At 36.7% G+C, this 20,953-nt stretch overlaps 1 protein-coding gene across 2 annotated transcripts in view; it reads left to right on the forward strand.

The window, feature by feature from the left end:
• SMC3 (structural maintenance of chromosomes 3) overlaps positions 1–14,819 on the forward strand; it is a 35,885-nt gene extending 21,066 nt beyond the window's left edge. For both annotated transcript variants that reach the window (XM_032281590.1, XM_032281591.1), the window contains 16 exons: positions 783–886; positions 1,067–1,166; positions 1,577–1,737; positions 2,200–2,341; positions 4,633–4,783; positions 6,324–6,476; positions 8,225–8,376; positions 9,405–9,563; positions 10,174–10,281; positions 10,770–10,878; positions 11,504–11,751; positions 11,835–12,047; positions 12,730–12,921; positions 13,081–13,258; positions 13,420–13,526; positions 14,411–14,819. In XM_032281590.1, the coding sequence (XP_032137481.1) occupies positions 783–886; positions 1,067–1,166; positions 1,577–1,737; positions 2,200–2,341; positions 4,633–4,783; positions 6,324–6,476; positions 8,225–8,376; positions 9,405–9,563; positions 10,174–10,281; positions 10,770–10,878; positions 11,504–11,751; positions 11,835–12,047; positions 12,730–12,921; positions 13,081–13,258; positions 13,420–13,526; positions 14,411–14,482 (2,349 nt within the window). In that variant the 3' untranslated portion in view covers positions 14,483–14,819. The remainder of the gene's footprint in view (positions 1–782; positions 887–1,066; positions 1,167–1,576; positions 1,738–2,199; positions 2,342–4,632; positions 4,784–6,323; positions 6,477–8,224; positions 8,377–9,404; positions 9,564–10,173; positions 10,282–10,769; positions 10,879–11,503; positions 11,752–11,834; positions 12,048–12,729; positions 12,922–13,080; positions 13,259–13,419; positions 13,527–14,410) is intronic.
• The last annotated feature ends 6,134 nt before the right edge of the window (positions 14,820–20,953 follow it).

Raw genomic sequence — 20,953 nt, forward strand, 5'->3', positions numbered from 1 at the left:
TAACTTCATTAAGTGGATGAAATGTCAGCTTCCCTAAACTCTAGCCAATGAGGATACTGCATTTTTTTCAGCTCAGTATAATTTACTAAGTTAATGAATACAGTTCATTAACTATCCTTAAGGAAACAGTACCTAACATTAGGTTCTTACAGATTACTTACAGGTTCTGCTTTTTAAAATTTTTAGCTTATTTTCCTTGAATGTGAAATAGTTGAATGTAGTTTTTGTGGTTTGTTGTGTGTGTGTAGAGGGGGCAGTATGAAAGTAATGCACTATTATGAGAACTTAGATTTTTCTAAAATTCTGGAGTGTATATTATAGAAATAGGAAGATTTAGATCACGAATGAACAAAACTTTTATTTTAGCGACATGTTTTAGAGTATTTAATGGTTTGTGTTTACTGGTGATATGCTCTTTTGCCTAAAGACAACTTTTAAAAACTGAAATTGGATTTTTCAACAGCATCATTAAGGTATAATTGACATACAGCAAATTGTACATATTTAAAGTACATCATTCTTCCTTGTCAGGAAAGTGGCAAAAATAAAGTATACAATTTGCTGAGTTTTGACATACATATACATCCGTAAAATCATCACCACAATTAAGACAATAAACATGTTTGTGTCCCAGAAATGTTTTCCATACCCCTTTTTAATTCCTCCCTCCCTTACCTTTTGTCTCCTCCCCCAGCCTTTTGCAATCACCGATCTACTTTATGTCACTGTGGATTAGTTTGATGAAACTGAATTTTAAATTTGAATTACTTTTATTTCCATAGAAACTGGACCAAGATCTTAATGAAGTCAAAGCTCGAGTGGAAGAACTGGACAGAAAATATTATGAAGTAAAAAATAAGAAAGATGAATTACAAAGTGAAAGAAAGTTAGTATAGACTAAGATACGCATTAATTTTTTGAGTAATGTTAGTTGCTAGATGTTTTGTGGTCTTTAAGTTACAAATTAATTGTACAGGCTTGTTTTCTCTATTTGATTCTAAACTATACTGTTCATGCATCCTCATACCTGTTTAAAGTTAAAGACAGTCTACTTTTTATTGATTAGTTACTTGTGGAGAGAAGAGAATGCAGAACAGCAAGCACTTGCTGCTAAAAGAGAAGATCTTGAAAAGAAGCAACAACTTCTTAGAGCGGCAACGGGAAAGGTGATTCATCACCTCTGTTTACACTGAGTCATTGAGTTGTTACATGAGAAGTTACTACCTTCAGGGCGTAGGTCATGGGTCCCAAGTGATAAATACGAGTAGAGTCTAAATTATCTTCTAAATATGAAATGATAGAGATTAGTTTTATTACTACACATACTATTAATAGTAGCACTTTTGATTTTCAGATAAAGAGCCCATTTTTAACACTACTGTTATAGAACAGAACCTATCATATAACCTCTTAACATGTAGTTGGCATATTGTGAGGTGGTGATGTGTTTGTTGGAGAGAATGTTTAGTTTTATCACTAGTAATGTTTTAAAATATATGGTGTTGTGGGCTCATGTCTTAGCAGGAGTGCCATTGGTGGTGGTATTTTAATATTCTTCACATCTGACAATTCACAGGCCATTTTAAATGGAATAGACAGCATAAACAAAGTGCTAGACCACTTTCGTCGAAAAGGAATAAACCAGCATGTTCAAAATGGCTATCATGGCATTGTGATGAATAACTTTGAATGTGAACCAGCTTTCTACACATGCGTGGAAGTCACTGCTGGAAACAGGTTAACTCTTTTGCTTGATATTTAGCATTTTTAAAAGAGGGAATAAGAATAGCCTAAGAAACAACTTTTGTAGTTTTTATACAATATATCTTCCATTATCTTTTTATATCCTCAGTTCCTTACTTAATTAAAGAAGTAGTTGCTAAGTATTTGTTCCTAATTATAGAAGCTCGAATTTTCCCCTTTTGGTGCTTTCTCCTTCCCCACCATTGGAATTTTTAAAGTGGTCTTATTTTTTTTCCAAAATCATTTGGACTATATAGGAAGAAAGTTAATTGTTTGATGCTTAAGTGTTTATAAAACTTTAATAGTGCACACCTGTAGTCCCAGCTGTGCAGAAGGCTGAGGTGGGAGGATTGCTGGACTCTAGGAGTTTGAGACTAGTTTGGGCAACATGGGGAGACCCTGTCTCAAAAAATAAGATGTAATAACAAAGATATGTCTTACTCTGTTTATATTTAGGTTATTTTATCACATCGTTGATTCAGATGAAGTCAGCACGAAGATTTTAATGGAGTTTAATAAAATGAATCTTCCTGGAGAGGTTACTTTTCTACCTCTTAACAAGTTAGATGTTAGGGATACTGCCTATCCTGAAACCAATGTGAGTCAATGTGTGATAAGGTCTCTCTTTTATTATATTACGTTTTATCACATAGTCTAACACATGCTAGTGCCCAGGCTTTATACACTGGGATTCAGTGGTCTATGAGATAAACATACCTGTCTTGCCATGGGCCACAGTGCTGAGTGAGTTTTGGGGAGGGAGACAGAAGTCACAACCATGTTGAATGTGATGGTGCATGCTGGTAATTCCAGCTACTTAGGAGGCTGGGGTGGAAGGATCATTTGAGCCCAGGTGGTCTAGACCAGCCTGGGCAACATAGCAAGACCCTGTCTCTTTAAAAAGAAAAAAACCAAGGTAGAAAACAGGTCATTGCACATGTGCAGTGTTAAAAGCATAAGTACAGATACTTTGAGAGCATATCTGGGAGTGACATAATTAAGGTTAGGGATTTGGAGAAAAATCCCCAAAGAACTGTCATGTAAAGTTTTACTTTAAAAAGAGTTTATAAATTAAATGAAAAAATGGCCAGTAAGGTGATAGAGTCTGGAAGCATAATATTGCTTTTGTTACTAGCTAATACACTTTTACTCTTAGATACCATTCTTGGAAGAGTATAATTGCTTTGAGGTACTTGACTTCAGAATGCTAATGGTATTATCAACTGTTTTACCATCCTCTGAAGTTAAAGCTGAAACCCCATGGGAATGATCAGTAATTAAAGTGGAACATTAAGAATCTTGGAAGCTACCAAAGGATCTAGCTTTTTCTGCTATCACATCTGCAAATTGTCTTTGAAGTTTGGGAAAGAAAAATTGAGTCTCAAAAACATAATGTATGAATGGAATGAGACACAAAGGAGTACATGTAGCATGGTTCCATTTACACCACATAAACAAAACTAAACTTAGATGAGGGCCAGGCTCTCACGCCTGTAATCGCTGCACTTTGGGAGGCCAAGGTGGATGGATCACCTGAGGTCAGGAGTTCGAGGCCAGCTTGGCCAACATGGTAAAATTCCATCTCTACTAAAAATATGAAAAATTAGCTGGACATGGTGGTGGGCACCTGTAATCCCAGCTATTTGGGAGGCTGAGGCGGGAGACTAGGCTGAACTCAGGAGGTTGAGGTTACAGTGAACCAAGATCACCCCACTGTACTTGATCCTGGTAACAGAGCAAGACTCCATCTCAAAAAAATAAAAAAGTGCCGGGCGCGGTGGCTCACGCCTGTAATCCCAGCACTTTGGGAGGCCGAGGCGGGTGGATCATGAGGTCAGGAGATCGAGACCATCCTGGTCAACATGGTGAAACCCCGTCTCTACTAAAAATACAAAAAATTAGCTGGGCATGGTGGCACGTGCCTGTAATCCCAGCTACTCAGGAGGCTGAGGCAGGAGAATTGCCTGAACCCAGGAGGTGGAGGTTGCGGTGAGCCGAGATCGTGCCGTTGCACTCCAGCCTGGGTAACAAGAGTGAAACTCTGTCTCAAAAATAAAAATAAAAAAAAGGTAAATAAACTTAGATGATAGAACTAGTAAGTACAAGGAAGTGATCAGCACAGTCCTGGTAGTGGTCACTTCTGGCAGGTAACCAGTATAGGTAACTGCTACGTGAGTAGGAAAGGAGCACACTCATGGCTTCCGGGGTGTCAGCAGCATTCTATTTCTTGTGCTTTATGGTGGTTATGTTGGTGTTCTCTTTGTTAATTTACATGGAACACTTAACTATGTTTTTCTGTATTGGGATGTATTTTCATAATTTAAAAAATTCTAAAAATCCTATTCTAATAGAAAAAATGAAATTTTATCTGACAAAATATTTTCCTGAATATCTAATTTAGATATATAAAATATATAAAATTGAAACATTTTGAGGAAATGCTATTTATATTCAGCCCTTTTATGTGAGATACACTATCCTACGTTTTGTGTATATTAACTCATTTAGTCTTCACAATTTTGTAAGGAAGGTATGTATTATCTACAGTGTTGTAGATAAAGTATTATCTGAGGAAGTTAAGGAGCTTGTCCACAGCACACATCTGATACATGCTGAAACCAGTGTTTGAAATTTGGCTAGTCTAGCTTCAGAACCACTAAGCTCTTTAACATGTTATGCCCTACTATTAAAAACCTTGATTACATGAGCAAAATTACCAGGATTCTAGTGGAATGAGTCTTCTCACTATTACAGGAAAAATCCCAAGAGTTTTGAAATATAATAGTGTTTGTGGTTCATTTGTATTTAATAAAGATGTAATTTTGTAATTCTAAGTTTTTAGTTAACTATGTTGTGATCTCTTTGTTGACAAAATATTTTCGTTTTTAGGATGCCATTCCTATGATCAGTAAACTGAGGTACAATCCCAGATTTGACAAAGCTTTCAAACATGTGTTTGGAAAGACTCTTATTTGTCGTAGCATGGAAGTTTCAACCCAGCTGGCCCGTGCTTTCACTATGGACTGCATTACTTTGGAAGGTTTGTAGTAATTTTTTTTTTTTTTTTTTTTTTTTTTTTTGAGACAGAGTTTCGCTTTTTTTTTTGTTACCCAGGCTGGAGTGCAATGGCGCGATCTTGGCTCACCGCAACCTCCGCCTCCTGGGTTCAAGCAGTTCTCCTGCCTCAGCCTCCCGAGTAGCTGGGACTACAGGCATGCACCACTATGCCCAGCTAATTTTTGTATTTTTAGTAGAGATGGGGTTTCACCATGTTGACCAGGATGGTCTCGATCTCTTGACCTCATGATCCACCCATCTCGGCCTCCCAAAGTGCTGGGATTATAGGTGTGAGCCACCGCGCCTGGCCGGTTTGTAGTAATTCTTAGCTTTAAACAGATTAATTCTGACAAATCATTTAAAACATATAATCTGTGTAATATGTCATCCTGAGCTGTATGCATGTCTGATGAATGTATCTTACAGTATTTCGGAGGCATTCTGGTTTTGAGAGTATTTGAAAAATTAATGTTTTGCCTTTGACTGGGCATGGTGGCTCACACTTGTAACCCCGGTACTTTGGGAGGCCGAGGCAGGTGGATTACTTGAGTCTGGCTGTTGAAGACCAGCCTAGCCAACATGGCAAAACCCCATTTCTACTAAAAATACAAAAAATTAGCTAGGTGTGGTGGCGCACACCTGTAATCCCTAATTGCGAGGCTGAGGCATGAGAATGGCTTAAATCCGGGAGGCAGAGGCTGCAGTGAGCCGAGATCACACCTGTACTCCAGCCTGGGTGACAGAGCCAGACCGTGGTTAAAAAAATACATATATATTTCCAGTTATTCTACCGTTTTTAAAATGGTTTGTTCAATTAGGAGTCCAGACAAGGTTCATACTTGATATTTAGTTGATGTCTCTGAAGTGTAATCATTTGATATATAGCAGGGGTTCTTAACCTTTTAGGCAGTGTGGACTCCTTTGGCTATTTGAAGCCTATGGATCCTTCCTCACAATTTCTTTTTACTTTTTTTCTTTTCTACAACAAAAGCTACATTCAACATAATTTTTAATGCATAAATTAAAATACTTTGGATCACAAAGGAAGTGAATTATATTGGCATGGTTATCACAATATTTAAAATCATATAATTCTTTAATGTATTCAAAAAACAAGAATTAGTAGTAGGCCTAATAACTACCATAAATTTGAAGTACTGATGCATGTAAACAGTATTTTGAGATCTGACAAGTGTAGTCTAATATGAAAATAGCTCTTCTTTTGGTAGCAGAGTCACAGCTACTAATACTACTACTGTGATTCTTGTCCTGTTCATTGTAGATGGAAATGTTAAATCTCATTTTGAGGTTATTTTTTTCCTACTCAAATTACAGATCTTCTGAATTTTATCTTTAGAATCCAGGTTAAGAACCTCCAGTATTAGATATGTTTTTTTCAGGGTGGTTTAAATTATTTTCAGTTCTCATGTAGTTAAAGCCTGTAGGTTAGTTATTTCATTATAAGTCATTTTATCATTGAATCAAAATGTTATACAAATTTACTACATATGTTTTCTTTATAGGTGACCAGGTCAGTCATCGGGGTGCTCTAACTGGAGGTTATTATGACACAAGGAAGTCTCGACTTGAATTGCAAAAAGATGTTAGAAAAGCAGAAGAAGAACTAGGTGAGCTTGAAGCAAAGCTCAATGAAAACCTGCGCAGAAATATTGAAAATATCTTTTTGTTTTGTGCATAATGATAGATATTGTGGGGAAAGAACTGTTTTGGTTGCCATATATAATCTTTTGTTTTTTTACATATATGTGAAAAATGTTTTGCGTTTAAGTTCAAGAGCTTATGTTTGTTTAGCTTCTGAAGATTAAGGGAAAAAAATCTATTTTAATGATTCTTTGCTTAAGTGTTAAGTAGCTAATATCAGCGAGCCACTTTTGAAAGAAAATAACCCATGGAACACCAAAATAAAGGTTGTATTAGGCAAAAGAGGAAACTGAGAAGGATTAGTCAGTGAATTGTACAAGAAAAACCTCAGTAATGCATTTTTTTTTTTTTCCTGTTAATTTATGTAAGCAAGAGAGTGTTTTAAGGAAGAGTGGGAGGCACCAGTAAAGCTACATACTGCTTAGAAGTCAAATATATAAGGGCTGTCAGTTCATAATACTTGGGTGGTGGCACAGGCCTGTAGTCCCAGCTATTTAGGAGGCTGAGGCGGGAAGATCACTTGAGCTTGCAAGGTGGAGGTTGCAGTGAGCTGTGATCACACCACTGTACTCCAGCCTGGGTGACAGATTGAGACCCTGTCTAAAAAAAAAAAAAAAAAAAAAAAAAGGTGGGGAGGAGTGAAAAATGTCTGCTAGATTTTACTGTCTTGAAGTTAATTCAGTGCAGATTTAATGGTAGTAGAGGAAATGGCTATCAGATACCCAAGTCTAATTACCCATAGTTTTTTTTCCACATAAAAATGGTGCTACATGAGGAGTGGTTAGTTCAGCTCACCAATGAAAGTTGTGCATGTGCATTTTCTTAAAACCACTGTGGTGCCTTGGATAAGACAAAGTACTTTATGTGTGCTTCCCATTTTGCCACACAAGTTGAAAAATACAGAGAATAGATACAAAGTTAATGATTAATGATTTAAAGCCAAGTGAAACTGTTTTTTTTTTTTGAGACAAGTGTCTTGCTCTGTCGCCAGGCTGGAGTGCAGTGCTGTGCTCTTGGCTCACTGCGACATCCGCCTCCCGGGTTCAAGTGACTCCTGTGCCTCAGCCTCCCAAAACTGGCATTTTTTAAAAACTGCAGATTTATAACTTCTGTGCCATCAGTGCAAGCACAGAAAAAGAAAAATAAGCACCTGAGCTTTGGCCTTGCAGGGGTTTGCATATCATACTTTAAAGAACTGCCTAAATTTGGCAAGATGTTAACACCAAGAGAGTATGGGGAAATACTGAGAAAAAGGAGGATGTTGGCAGTGTATACCAGCTGTCTTCCTGTATTTGATAATCCAGCTAGATTGAATTTCTTCCACATATGGCAAGAACTACTCTTTGTACATAAGCCCTTAACATAGTGCCTTAAGCATAACAACAGTAAATATTTGTCGAATGAAAAGATATTTAAAAGTATGTAATATTGTTAGATTTAACCTAGCCTTTTTTTAAGTCATTTATTCACCATCACCTAGCCTTTATAGATTTCCAAGAATTTGTTTTGTATAGCTTTTAGTAAAACAGAATACATGCTATTCTAAGAGTGAAATGGTAGGGTGAAATGAAATGTTTTAAGCTTCTTTATGATTGAACACATTTTGGGTAATATAGTTCAACATTGTTTTGGTCCACAAATTTGAGGACAAATTTATTTGGGGGTAAAGAAGAGGAAGGGATACACCGTATTATGTCTGAAGAGAATTTAGAACGTGTGATATATTTACAACCTGGAGAGAATTTTCCTTAGCCTTGTATATGGATTAATAATGAAATTGATCAGTTGATGAACCAAATGCAGCAGATTGAGACCCAGCAAAGGAAATTTAAAGCCTCTAGAGATAGCATATTATCAGAAATGAAGATGCTAAAAGAGAAGAGGCAGCAATCAGAGAAAACCTTCATGCCTAAGGTTCGTAAGTGTATCTTTGGTGTTAGATCAATTGTTATATATTAATTACATGGATCACACATTATGTGAGTTGTTCTTGAATTTTACATGTTTCATATTTATTTGGACCTGTACTTTTGGTTTTTTTTTTTTTTTTTTTTTTTTTGAGACAGTCTTGCTTTGTCTCGCCTGGGCTAGAGTGTAGTGGTGTGATCTTGGCTCAGCGATTTTCCTGTCTCAGCCTCCTGAGAAGCTGGGTCTGCAGATGTTTGCCACCACAGCTGGCTAATTTTGCGTTTTTAGTAGAGATGGGGGTTCACCAGCTGATCTCAAACTTCTGACCTCAGGTGATCCCCTGCCAGGGCCTTTCAAAGTGTTGGGATTACAGGCGTGAGCCACTGTGCCAGGGCCGGACCTGTCCTTTTGGATATCTCATCTATTTTACCGTTCTTAAATCTATAGATATCCAGTCTATTATTGTTGGCACATTCAAACTTTCCCACCTTCATTGAACAAACAGGCATTTGAAGCTATGTCATAGTAGTACTGTCTGATGGTCAGTTTTTGTCAGTAACCATTTTTGTCTGAAGCTCTATGGAATTAGTTGAATATTTGATTCCATTTTGTACAGATTGTATTAAAATTAGGAAGCAAACTTCCAAGTGATCGTATGTTACTGGTCTCATAAACTTGACAGTTTTGACAAATCTTTTATGTAGTACATTATAATACTAAAATTACAAAGAGCTTAAAAAATAAAAAAAGTACCTACAGTTGTACCATCCCAACACATTCTGACAACTTTTTGCTCTTATAATATGCCTGAAGATTTTTTATAATCACGGAATATGATCTGTTCCACCCTGTCCCACCCATACTATTACATCATATTTTTCTTTTGCTAGAGTTCTAACTACCAAATTAATAGGCATCTAATATTTGAGTTGATATGACTATGTATTTAACTCACATCAAATATAGATTGTTATAAAATTTTCACTATAATACAGTGTCTAATACCTTATTAATAAATGGGTAATATCATACAGCAACGTAGCTTACAGAGTTTGGAGGCAAGCTTGCATGCTATGGAGTCTACCCGAGAGTCATTGAAAGCAGAACTGGGAACTGATTTGCTTTCTCAACTGAGTCTGGAAGATCAGAAGAGAGTAGATGCACTGAATGATGAGATTCGTCAACTTCAGCAGGCAAGTACAGCTGAGAGGTGAAAAAAATTCATTAGTAATTGGCTACTGTGAAAAGTAACTTTTTTGCTAACTAGGGAAGTAACAAAAGAACTGAGAAAATACTGAAAGGAGGCTTGAACTTTTAATACCCATAAGACTAAGATTTTGTTTTTCTAAACCATTGTAGCTAGGTTAGGATTATACAAGAAATTTTCATTTCCTTACAATTTAGTTAATTAGCATTACTTATTAGTTGTAAGTATTGCTGTTAGTAAATTTGAGCTTGTTAGCCATGCCATACTTCCCACCTTTACATATTTGTTTTGATTAAACATTTTAATAATTGATTTTTTTAAATGCATAGGTGTAAACCACCAACACCGATTCTAAAAAATGAAAAGCAGGAAAAGAAACTGTTTTTGACAGCATCCCTTATAAAAAGCCAGGCACAGAAACATGAATTGATGAGAGAGGAAAATGAAGCATAGGGCTCTTTTGAAGAATATAAAGTATTAAACTACCTTTCAGCTCATGTGAGCAAAATAGAGAGGACAGCAGATGAGCAATATTCCTGTATATGAAATGTGCATGCTTATGAAGACAACTAATTTTTTTTTTTTCTTAATTCTAGGAAAACAGGCAGTTACTAAATGAAAGAATTAAATTAGAAGGTATTATTACTCGAGTAGAGACTTATCTCAATGAGAATCTGAGAAAACGCTTGGACCAAGTAGAACAGGTGTGTCTATGTGTGTGTTTTAAGGGCTCTTTGATGACCATAACTTATTGCAAGTGGTTATATCAGAGGCTCTGATCGGAAGTGTGGGCTTTGGGGACAGAAAGTTTACTGTTTGTGGACCTTGGGTTGGACTTCTAGTACTGCCCCCTAGTGTGTGATTTTGGACAAGTCATGTAGTATTTCTAAAGCCTCAGTTTCTTGTGTAAAATAAGCATTGTAGTACTTGTTTTATATAATTGCTATCCTGGCACATTTTAAGTACTTAGTAAATGTTAGTTAATATTTTCACAGTGGTGGCTAGATACTTGGAAATTTTCTAGTAATTATGTCATTTTTTTCTTCCCTTTAATGGATACTTTAAGTAATTTGCAATTATATGAAGTATGTGTATTTTTTGGTTTTCTTGAAAGTTTATTCAGACAATAGCTATAGAAAATGTTGGCAGTCATAACATTTGAAACCAATGGAATTTTTATTTTTTGTTAAAGGAACTTAATGAGCTGAGAGAGACAGAAGGGGGTACTGTTCTCACTGCCACAACATCAGAACTTGAAGCCATCAATAAAAGAGTGAAAGACACTATGGCACGATCAGAAGGTGAATTTTTATGTAGTAAAATTTTATTACAGAATGAAATGTTCAAATAGGCAGAAGTATGTACTAATGATTTTTTGTTTTCCATCATTATAAACAATGTGTGAATGGAATTTAGTAAGTTGACTATAAATAGTAACTTTTAGTTTTACTGAAATGTTTGTGACAATTTTGAGACCATAAAGGATTCATTTTGTTGATAAAATATGAAATACCTGACTCAGGTTGCTGTTATCACTTAGTTGCTAAGAAAATAATTTTAGTTTATAAGCATTAACATTGAATAATGAAAATTATATATTTGACTGACTCATATAAACTCCTAATTTTGGACTGACTTAAGTGGTTCATAGATTTTCACAGAAAATTTTAAACACTGATAAAACCTAAAACCTATTTTGGTAGGTTTGATTATAAAAATCTTTACTCAAATGCTATAACACTGGCTTTAAAATAGGGCGCGGTGGCTCACGCCTGTAATTGCAGCACTTTGGGAGGCTGAGGCGGGTGGATCACAAGGTCAAGCATTCGAGACCAGCCTGGCCAACATGGTGAAACCCTGTCTCTAAAAAAGAAAAAAAAATAAAAAATAAAGGTATTATAGCCTAATTTTTTTTCCCCATCTTAGATTTGGACAATTCCATTGATAAAACAGAAGCTGGAATTAAGGAGCTTCAAAAGAGTATGGAGCGCTGGAAAAATATGGAAAAAGAACATATGGATGCTATAAATCATGATACTAAGGAACTGGAAAAGATGACAAATCGGCAAGGCATGCTATTGAAGAAGAAAGAAGAGTGTATGAAGAAAATTCGAGAACTTGGATCACTACCCCAGGAAGCATTTGAAAAGTACCAGACACTGAGCCTCAAACAGGTTGGTTTTAAATAAGAAGTCTTGTTACAAATTGCTTGGTATGTAAATTTATTTATATTAATACATACTTTTCCTTTTTATAGTTGTTTCGAAAACTTGAGCAGTGCAACACTGAATTAAAGAAGTATAGCCATGTTAACAAAAAGGCTTTGGATCAGTTTGTAAATTTCTCTGAGCAGAAAGAAAAGTTAATAAAGCGACAAGAAGAGTTAGATAGAGGTTACAAATCAATCATGGAGCTGATGAATGTACTTGAACTTCGGAAATATGAAGCTATTCAGTTAACTTTCAAACAGGTATGTTTCGCCTTTTTTTTTTTTTTTTTTTTTGAGACGGAGTTTCGCTCTCGTTACCCAGGCTGGAGTGCAATGGCACGATCTCGGCTCACCGCAGCCTCCGCCTCCTGGGTTCAGGCAATTCTCCTGCCTCAGCCTTCTGAGTAGCTGGGATTACAGGCACGTGCCATCATGCCCAGTTGATTTTTTGTATTTTTAGTAGAGACGGGGTTTCACCATGTTGACCAGGATGGTCTCGATCTCTTGACCTTGTGATCCACCCGCCTCGGCCTCCCAAAGTGCTGGGATTACAGGCGTGAGCCACCGCACCCGGCCCCATGTTTCGCTTTATGGTTAAAACATACACAGGACCAAAGCTTCAGGCCTTACTCAGTTTGTAAAGATTTTAAAGGTTTTTTCCTCATTAACAGGTAGATCTAATACATGTGAACAAATCCAGCTTATAGGTTGTTAACCTACAGTAACTTGAATGTTTTACGCAGCCCTTAGAAGGATCTGGCCTTTTATTAAGATTAAAAAATAATTGGTTGCTTTTAAATATTTTTCTTAAGTTGTATGTATAATTCTACCTAAGCAAAATTTATATTTCAATTTTTTTTTTTTTTTTTTTTTTTTTTTTTTTTTTTTAACTAAAAAAAATTTTTTTTTTAATTTTTTTTTTTTTTTTTTTTTTTTTTTAAAGGTATCCAAGAACTTCAGTGAAGTATTCCAGAAGTTAGTACCTGGTGGCAAAGCTACCTTGGTGATGAAGAAAGGAGATGTGGAGGGCAGTCAGTCTCAAGATGAAGGAGAAGGGAGTGGTGAGAGTGAGAGGGGTTCTGGCTCACAAAGCAGTGTCCCGTCAGTTGACCAGTTTACTGGAGTTGGAATTAGGGTAAAATACCTTTACATTCCATTTTCCTCAAAGCATTACCATAATAGAATTTATAATACCTTTTGCAAATCTGATTGGTGCATTATATTTCTCAAGTTATTTTTGAGAGATGGTGATTCCAGCCTTTAGGATATTAACTCATAATATGTTTATTCTTAGGTGTCATTTACAGGAAAACAAGGTGAAATGAGAGAAATGCAACAGCTTTCAGGTGGACAGAAATCCTTGGTAGCCCTTGCTCTGATTTTTGCCATTCAGAAATGTGACCCCGCTCCTTTTTACTTGTTTGATGAGATTGACCAGGCTCTGGATGCTCAGCACAGAAAGGCTGTGTCAGGTACAGTTTCAGTGTTGTATTTCACAATAAGCTGGTAATATTTGCTGATGTATGTATGTAAAACTCAGGTAGTTTTGAATTTTTGTAAGAGTAAAGATAGTTGCTTTTTAAATTTTCAGATCTGAAAAGAAACTTGTTAAAGCAGTATTTTCTTTTTACAGATATGATTATGGAACTTGCTGTACATGCTCAGTTTATTACAACTACTTTTAGGCCTGAACTGCTGGAGTCAGCTGATAAATTCTATGGTGTAAAGTTCAGAAACAAGGTAATTTTATTTTACATGGAGTTTAAGTTTGTATTTAATCTATTATGTTCACTGAATTCTGGTTTTATGTTACTTCAGTAGTGAAAGAAAACTTAGAAAGTCATTGCTTATCTGATGTCTTTGTATAGAAAAAACTTTTTCTTCAGGTAACTTGAAGTTTAGCAATATTTAAATGGCATTGCATTGGTTTTATTTTCATTGGCATTAACAAACAGTATCTTTCTGTCCAGTCTATTCAATGCTTCTGTAATGCATAGTCTTTAACAATTACATATGTTCATTTGTGTGGACACACAGCTCTTCATGGGTATCTTCCCAACCTTAAAATTCTTGCTGAAATAGCAAAGTAATAGAAAGTGAACAAAAAGGTAGCTTAGATGTTTAGGCATGGTATTTATTTTTTTCTGAGCATTAAAATACCTATTTTTTTAAAAATCCATGCAGTGAACACCCCTGTAAATAAAGGGTGTTGTTTTTGAGACAGAGTCTCACTTTGTCACCCAGGCTCGAGTGCAGTGGCACAGTCTTGGCCACTGCAGCCTCTGCCCCCTGGGTTTAAGCAATTCTCCTGCCTCAGCTTCCTGAGTAGCTGGTATTACAGGCACCTGCCACCATGCCTGGCTAATTTATGTGTTTTTAGTAGACAGTGTTTCACCATCTTGGCCAGGCTGGCCTTGAACTCCTGACCTCATGATCCAGCCACCTTGGCCTCCCAAAGTGCTGGGATTATAGGTGTGAGCCACCCTGCCTGGCCAGTAAATAAAAGTTTTCTGAGTCAGTGCTTCAGAATTATTTTACTTGATATATAAAATATAGGTGATAGGCTGTCTATATTATTACCCTATACATTGCAAACACTGATGTATTTAACATTTATTCCTCAGGTTAGCCATATTGATGTGATCACAGCAGAGATGGCCAAAGACTTTGTAGAAGATGATACCACACATGGTTAATTGGAAAATACTACCTACTGGTTTGGGAGATGTGTATAGTAATATGATTCTTATACCCAGGAACTGTAAATTTAAACCTAAATATTTGGCCATTATTAGTAGTTTTCAGATTTAAAGCCTCATAGTCCTTTTATATTTCTGTCTTTGTATTTTATAAGATACTCTGTAATGTTTCTACTTATAGTTTAAAAATTTTATTTCCTGTACAACTTTTTGTAAAATGTCCTGCTCCTATTTTAAATCTTTTGAAACACGCTAAATATTCTTTCCTAATTATTTTATCACTTATTCTGCCTTTTTTTAATAGCTTCAATTAAATAATCGGTTTTATGACTAATTTAGTGTTTTCTGTGGCTTTTCACTTGTCATTGTCTTTTCCAGTGAGAACACTAATGGGATTGGATGTAAGGCCTAATTTTAACTTAATCACCTCTTTAAAAGGCCTGTCTCCAAATAGTTAGTTATATTTGAGGTATTGAGGGTTGGGATTTCAACATGTGAATTTGGAAAGGAGGGAAACACAAAATCAGCCCCTACCATGGTGTATTTATCATTGTTATATTACTGCCAACTAAACCCAAGATTTTATTCAGATTTTACTAGTTTTTCCACTGAGGCCCTTTCTCTTTTCTAGGATCCCACAGAGGATACTATGACAGTTTCCCTGCACTGTTTCTCATATCTTGACAATTTTGAGGAACACTCAGATATTTTGTAGGATGTTCCTCAAATTGGGTTTGTCTGATATTTTTCTCATGGTTAGACTGTACCACAGAAGTGAAGTATTCTTATTACTTCATGTAATAGTACATATTAACATGCCTTATCACCAGTGTTTACCTTGATCACCTACCCAACATATTCCTCATTGTGAAGTTACATTTTTTCCCTTTCCATACTCTCTTCTTTGAAAGCAGTTCTTTGAGTCTCTTGTGACCCTGGAAAACTACCTTAATAGACCTGGTAGCTTTTTTTGTAGATTGAGATTTTCTACATAGACAATCATGTCTTCTGCAAGTAACAGGCAATTTCTTCCTTTTCAAATATTTACCTTTCATTTTCTTTTCTTGTTTATGCTTATTATCTGCAGGATAATTTGTTAGGAGCTACTCTTCCATCATTGGAAACCAGAAATACCTAAAGAGATACTTTTAAAATAAAGAAATAGCAACGGGACTTTAAATTGAATTTTAAAATGCGCGTTTGCTTTGGGTTTTCATTTTGGCTGAATCTTTAAACTTTTGGTATATTATTTATACTTTATAGGTTTGCTATAACTGATCTATAATAGACAATTTGGTATATGTTCTATCTACAACTCTATTCAAAGATAGCTATGTAACTATAATATCTAATATTTCTACCATTTTTCTTACACATTTACCCAATAATTTTTCTTAAACATCTACCTAGGAATATTCATCATGAATGCTTGGTGTCTAGTTTACGATTTGTAGATTTGCTCTGGTATGACCAACCTGTTATACTACAGAATTTGGTATAAGATAAATTCCATCTGAGACTCAGTTCAACGGATGTTATAGCATCACTCTAGATAGATTCGCTCTGATATGACCAACCCGTTATTCTACAGAATTTGGTGAAAGGCAGATTCTGACACTCAGGTCTAGGGATGTTACAGGCATAGCATCATTCTAGAACTTCTTAATACTGTTCTTAAGCATTTCCCCAAGGATATTAGTATAATGAAATGCCAGTAAATTTATAACAATCAAGCACCTAAATAGTGAAACAAGATAAAATTTTTAAAAGCCTGTGTTCTTTGCTATATATCTTAGTCATAAATTACTAACTCTAATGAAACAATAGAAAAATGACCATCCTGAGCCTACTTAACTCAGAAACTTAGAGGAACAAGAGACATTTACCCAAGGAGTTAGCCAGTGATTCATAAGAAAATCTAAGTGCTTCTCTGTAGCTGGATAGTCCTTTCCTCGAAGTAATACTGATTCTTCCACTTGGAGATTTTATTACTGTTACAAATGCATTACATTCACCATAGAAGTGAACATATATTTTAAGAGATGATGGTTTCACCCCGTTTCCCAGGCTGGAGTGCAGTGGCAGGATCACAACTCACTGTGACCTTGAACTCCTGGGCTCAGGTTATTTGCTTTGGCTTGCCAATGTTAATATTTTGGTGCATTTCCTTCAAATCTTTATAAGTTTTGTGGTTTATGTTTATTCTAGGTATATAATTTTATATCCAGAGCTTTCATTTAGTAATACAATGTAAAATATTCCTGTTTTAATGCTTTGGAAACAAGATTTTAATAGCCATATACCATTCTGTCAAATAGAAGTAGCATAATTTAAATATCCCACTGGAGGCTCAGATCAAAGATGAATTAAAAAACAGATCAACTTTTTTTTTTTTTTTTTTTTTTTTTGCGGGGAACACCTTCACTCTTGTTGCCCGGGCTGAATTGCAATGGCACAATCTCTACTCACCACAACCTCTGCCTCCTGGTTCAAGCTATTCTTCTGCCTCTCAAGTAGCTGGGATTACAGTTATGTGCCACTTTGCTCAGCTAATTTTGCATTTTTAGTAGAGATGGGGTTTCTGCATATTGGTTAGGCTGGCCTCGAACTCCTGACCTCAAATGATCTGCCTGCGTTGGCCCTCCCAAAGTGGTGGGATTACAGGCGTGGGATTAACATTTTTATGCATAAAACTACTGAAATTTAGGATTATTTTTTCTAGCATAGATTCCTAGAAGTCAGTGTGAATATAAGGATTTTTTTTTTCCTTTTTTCTTTTTTAAGATGGGGTTTCACCATGTTGGTCAGGCTGGTCTTGAACTCCCAACCTCAGGTGATCCACTTGCCTTAGCCTCCAAAATGCTTGGATTACAGGCGTGAGCCACCACGCCCGGCCTGAATATAAGGATTTTTGTATACTTTTTATACTCTTGTGAAAAATGTGAAATATGAAATGGTTAGTATTTAGGTTTAGCATTTGTCTTCAAAATAAGTGAAAAAGTAATTTTAGGAAATCATGCAATTTATAGAAATAATTTTACTGTGAATAATAATAGAAAAGTGAAAACTGACTTTGGGAGGATTTCTTTTTTAAAAGTAAACCATAGTAAACTTGTCTTTGGAAATATTTGGTTAATTATTAAAAGGTGTTTCTCTTTTAACAACTCTCTAGATATAAAGGGCTAGTACTTTGATTCAGCTTCCCACAAAGGGAGAATACCAGTGTTTAAGTAAAATGAACTATATTCAGATTTCACTATCGCCCAGCAAATGGTCTTACACAGGATACAGCTTCCAGTTGGATGCTTCCCACATAAGTGCAGAGATCATGTTCTGTCTTAAGGATTTAAGAAATCCTTTTCTTAGGCCGGGCGCGGTGGCTCAAGCCTGTAATCCCAGCACTTTGGGAGGCCGAGGCGGGTGGATCACGAGGTCAAGAGATGGAGACCATCCTGGTCAACATAGTGAAACCCCGTCTCTACTAAAAATACAAAAAATTAGCTGGGCATGGTGGTGCGTGCCTGTAATCCCAGCTACTCAGGAGGCTGAGGCAGGAGAATTGCCTGAACCCAGAAGGCGGAGGTTGCGGTGAGCCGAGATCGCACCATTGCACTCCAGCCTGGGTAACAAGAGCGAAACTCCGTCTCAAAAAAAAAAAAAAAAAAAAGAAATCCTTTTCTTAAAAATTCTGCTAGATGTAGTGACTCACACCTATATTACCAGCATTTTTTACAAGCTGGAGTAGGAGGATCATTTGAGCCAGGAGTTTGAAACCAGATTGGGCAGCATGTCAGACCCCATTTCTACAAAAAATTTAAAAATTAGCTGGGTGGGAGGCTGAGGTGGAAGGGGTCACTTGAACCTGGGAGGTTGAGGCTACAGTGAGCCATGATGGTGCCACTGCAATCCAGCATGGGCAACAGAGCAAGACCGTGTCTCCAAAAAAAAGTGTTATATTTAAGAAATAGTATTCATTCTGTATCTTTTTACTCAGCCATATCTCCTTATCCTGGAACACTAATAATCCAGGTTTGTGTATTTATGCTTAGTCTGATGTTTTAAACGGAGGGAAGTATAAATGGAACCAGTTGCACATTAATGCAGTTTAAATGGTGACAGCCAAATGTTAAGTCTGCATTACATAGAAGTTAGGAGGATTTTTCCTTCCCTACTTGGTATTTTCTTTTAAAGAGAAGATAGGGTCTCACTCTGTCGTTCAGGCTGGAGTACAGTGATTCAATCATAACTCACTGCAATCTTGAACTCCTGGCTCAAGGGTTCCTCCCACCACACCCTCCCAAGTAGTTAGAATTACAGGTGTGTGCTAGCATACCAGCTGATTTCTGGTTTGTTTTTTTGTTTTGTTTTTAATAAAGACAGGGGTCTCACTTTGCCCAGGCTAGTCTCAAACTCCTGGCCTCAAGTGATCCTTGGCTTCCCAAAGTGTTAGAATTACAGGTGTGAGTCATTGCACCTGGCCCTTTTTTGTTTTAAAATTATATGTAATTAGGTAGTAATTATCTTCTACTTTTGTGTGCAGTTTGAGCAACAGTGATAATCCTTGTTTCCTTAGTTTTATATTTTGGAAGAAACAGTTTTTTCATTTTATTTGGGAAATGTAGTAACAATCTATTTGAACTGCCTATTGCCTAGAAATGTCAACAGCTTTTATTTTGGTCACATTAAGTAATTCTTGATAAAGTGGGTTAACATTTCTAGAAGGAGTATTACTTTGGCAAGAGTTCAGATTTTGCAAAACATGTCCTCTTAAAAATGGCTGTCACGTCTGCACTTAGGACTTCACAGGATATATTTAGATCCAGAGATAAACAAAAGTTTTTAGTTTGTTTGTTTTTTTTTGTTTTTTTTTTTTTGTTTTTTTAATAGAGACAGGGTTTCACCATGTTGGCCAGGCTGGTCTCGAACTCCTGACCTCAGGTGATCTGCCTGCCTCGGCCTCCCAAAGTGCTGGAATTACAGGTGTGAGCCACCATGCCCAGCCAAAATTTTTTAGTTTAATACTTTAATTGGATAGATGAGGAAATGTGAAGCCCAGATTAGGTAGGTGACCCAAATGAATAAATGAGCACACACAGCTTAATAACCAACAGAGCCAGAACCAGGTTTTGGCTTTCTTGCTTCAGAAGTAGGACAGACTAATACATCAGCTCTTTCCTTCTCCCAAGTTAACTATGAAAATGGAAGAGATGTAGTACAGTGTTGACTGATCCTCTACATGACAGAGAGAAACAGATTTTAAGGGTACAGTTCACAATCACCTCTGGTTTTCTTTGCCCTTTGCCTCCCCAGTCCTATTTTCTTTAGACTGCACCTATTTAGGTACACTCTGATCACTTGTCTCAGTGTCCTAGGGGGACTGGATTACTCCTGGCTGCCAGTCTTCTGCATGAAAGATGCCAGCATTGCTCTATAAATCTGCCACCATGTGGCACTCACTTTACCCTTCCTAGAGACAGAGAGTCTCCTGGGTGTAAGAGCCCTTGTGACAGCCAGTAATTGCACAGGGACATGAGGCATCCCGGCGGTTAGGTTTGCAAGGAGCACATAGATATATTTCCTCTCTCAAGTCCTCACATTGGTTGGTATAAGTCTATGCTTGAATGTTTTCTCTTAACGGATACTGTGTGTTTAGATCAGTGCCTGGAAAGTTGATGATCAAACTTTAAAGTGTTCAGTAATCACAAATCCTGCTTTAGCTTTATAAATTACGCCTAAAAGTATTCAGCAATTAGCACTGATGGCTATAAAGGCTGGAAACATGGAAGTACATACGGGTGAAAAGAAACCCACCACCAGAGAAAATTGAAGGACATGGGTTTAAGGACAAATATTTGGGACTAAGTTAACAGAGGCAATTAAGGTTTAATATACTAAAGGTCCCTGACACTTCTGAGGCAGAGGCCTTTGCTAGGAGAGGTCTTCAAACAGGAATCTATCGTACTACCACAGAGTTAGAAATGATGGCTGCAAAGGTAGATAATTCTGGGCTGCTACTTTTTCTTCCAGTAACCTCAATCTCTAATTACTTCACTTTTTTCCCCAGAGCCACTAGAGGGGGCCCTTGACACATGCCAACCCCTCCATTTTTTTGATCTAGTTTTTCAAACTCTAGTTTCTTAGAGTTCCAGCTGCAATAACATGGTCAAGGTGTGATATTCTTGATTTCTCTGTTGCAAGAGTTTATGAGCTAGTGTTAACTGCTTGCAGCTCAGTCATAAATTGGATACGTTTAGCCAGGTATCTAGTGCTTGCAACAGGTTGGATTGCTGCTTAGATACGCAGCAGCTGTTTAACAGTATCTTGTTTACTAAATGGCAGTCTGTGTTAGGGTTCTCTACAGGGACAGAATAGGATAGATGTATATATAAAAGGGAATTTATTAAAGCGTATTGACTGACACTATCACAAGGTGAAGTCTCACAATAGGCCGTCTGCAAGCTGAGGCGC

The sequence above is a fragment of the Sapajus apella genome, unplaced genomic scaffold (genome assembly GCF_009761245.1).
Source record: "Sapajus apella isolate SASKATOON/1434 unplaced genomic scaffold, GSC_monkey_1.0 scaffold13, whole genome shotgun sequence".
Lineage (NCBI taxonomy): Eukaryota > Metazoa > Chordata > Mammalia > Primates > Cebidae > Sapajus > Sapajus apella.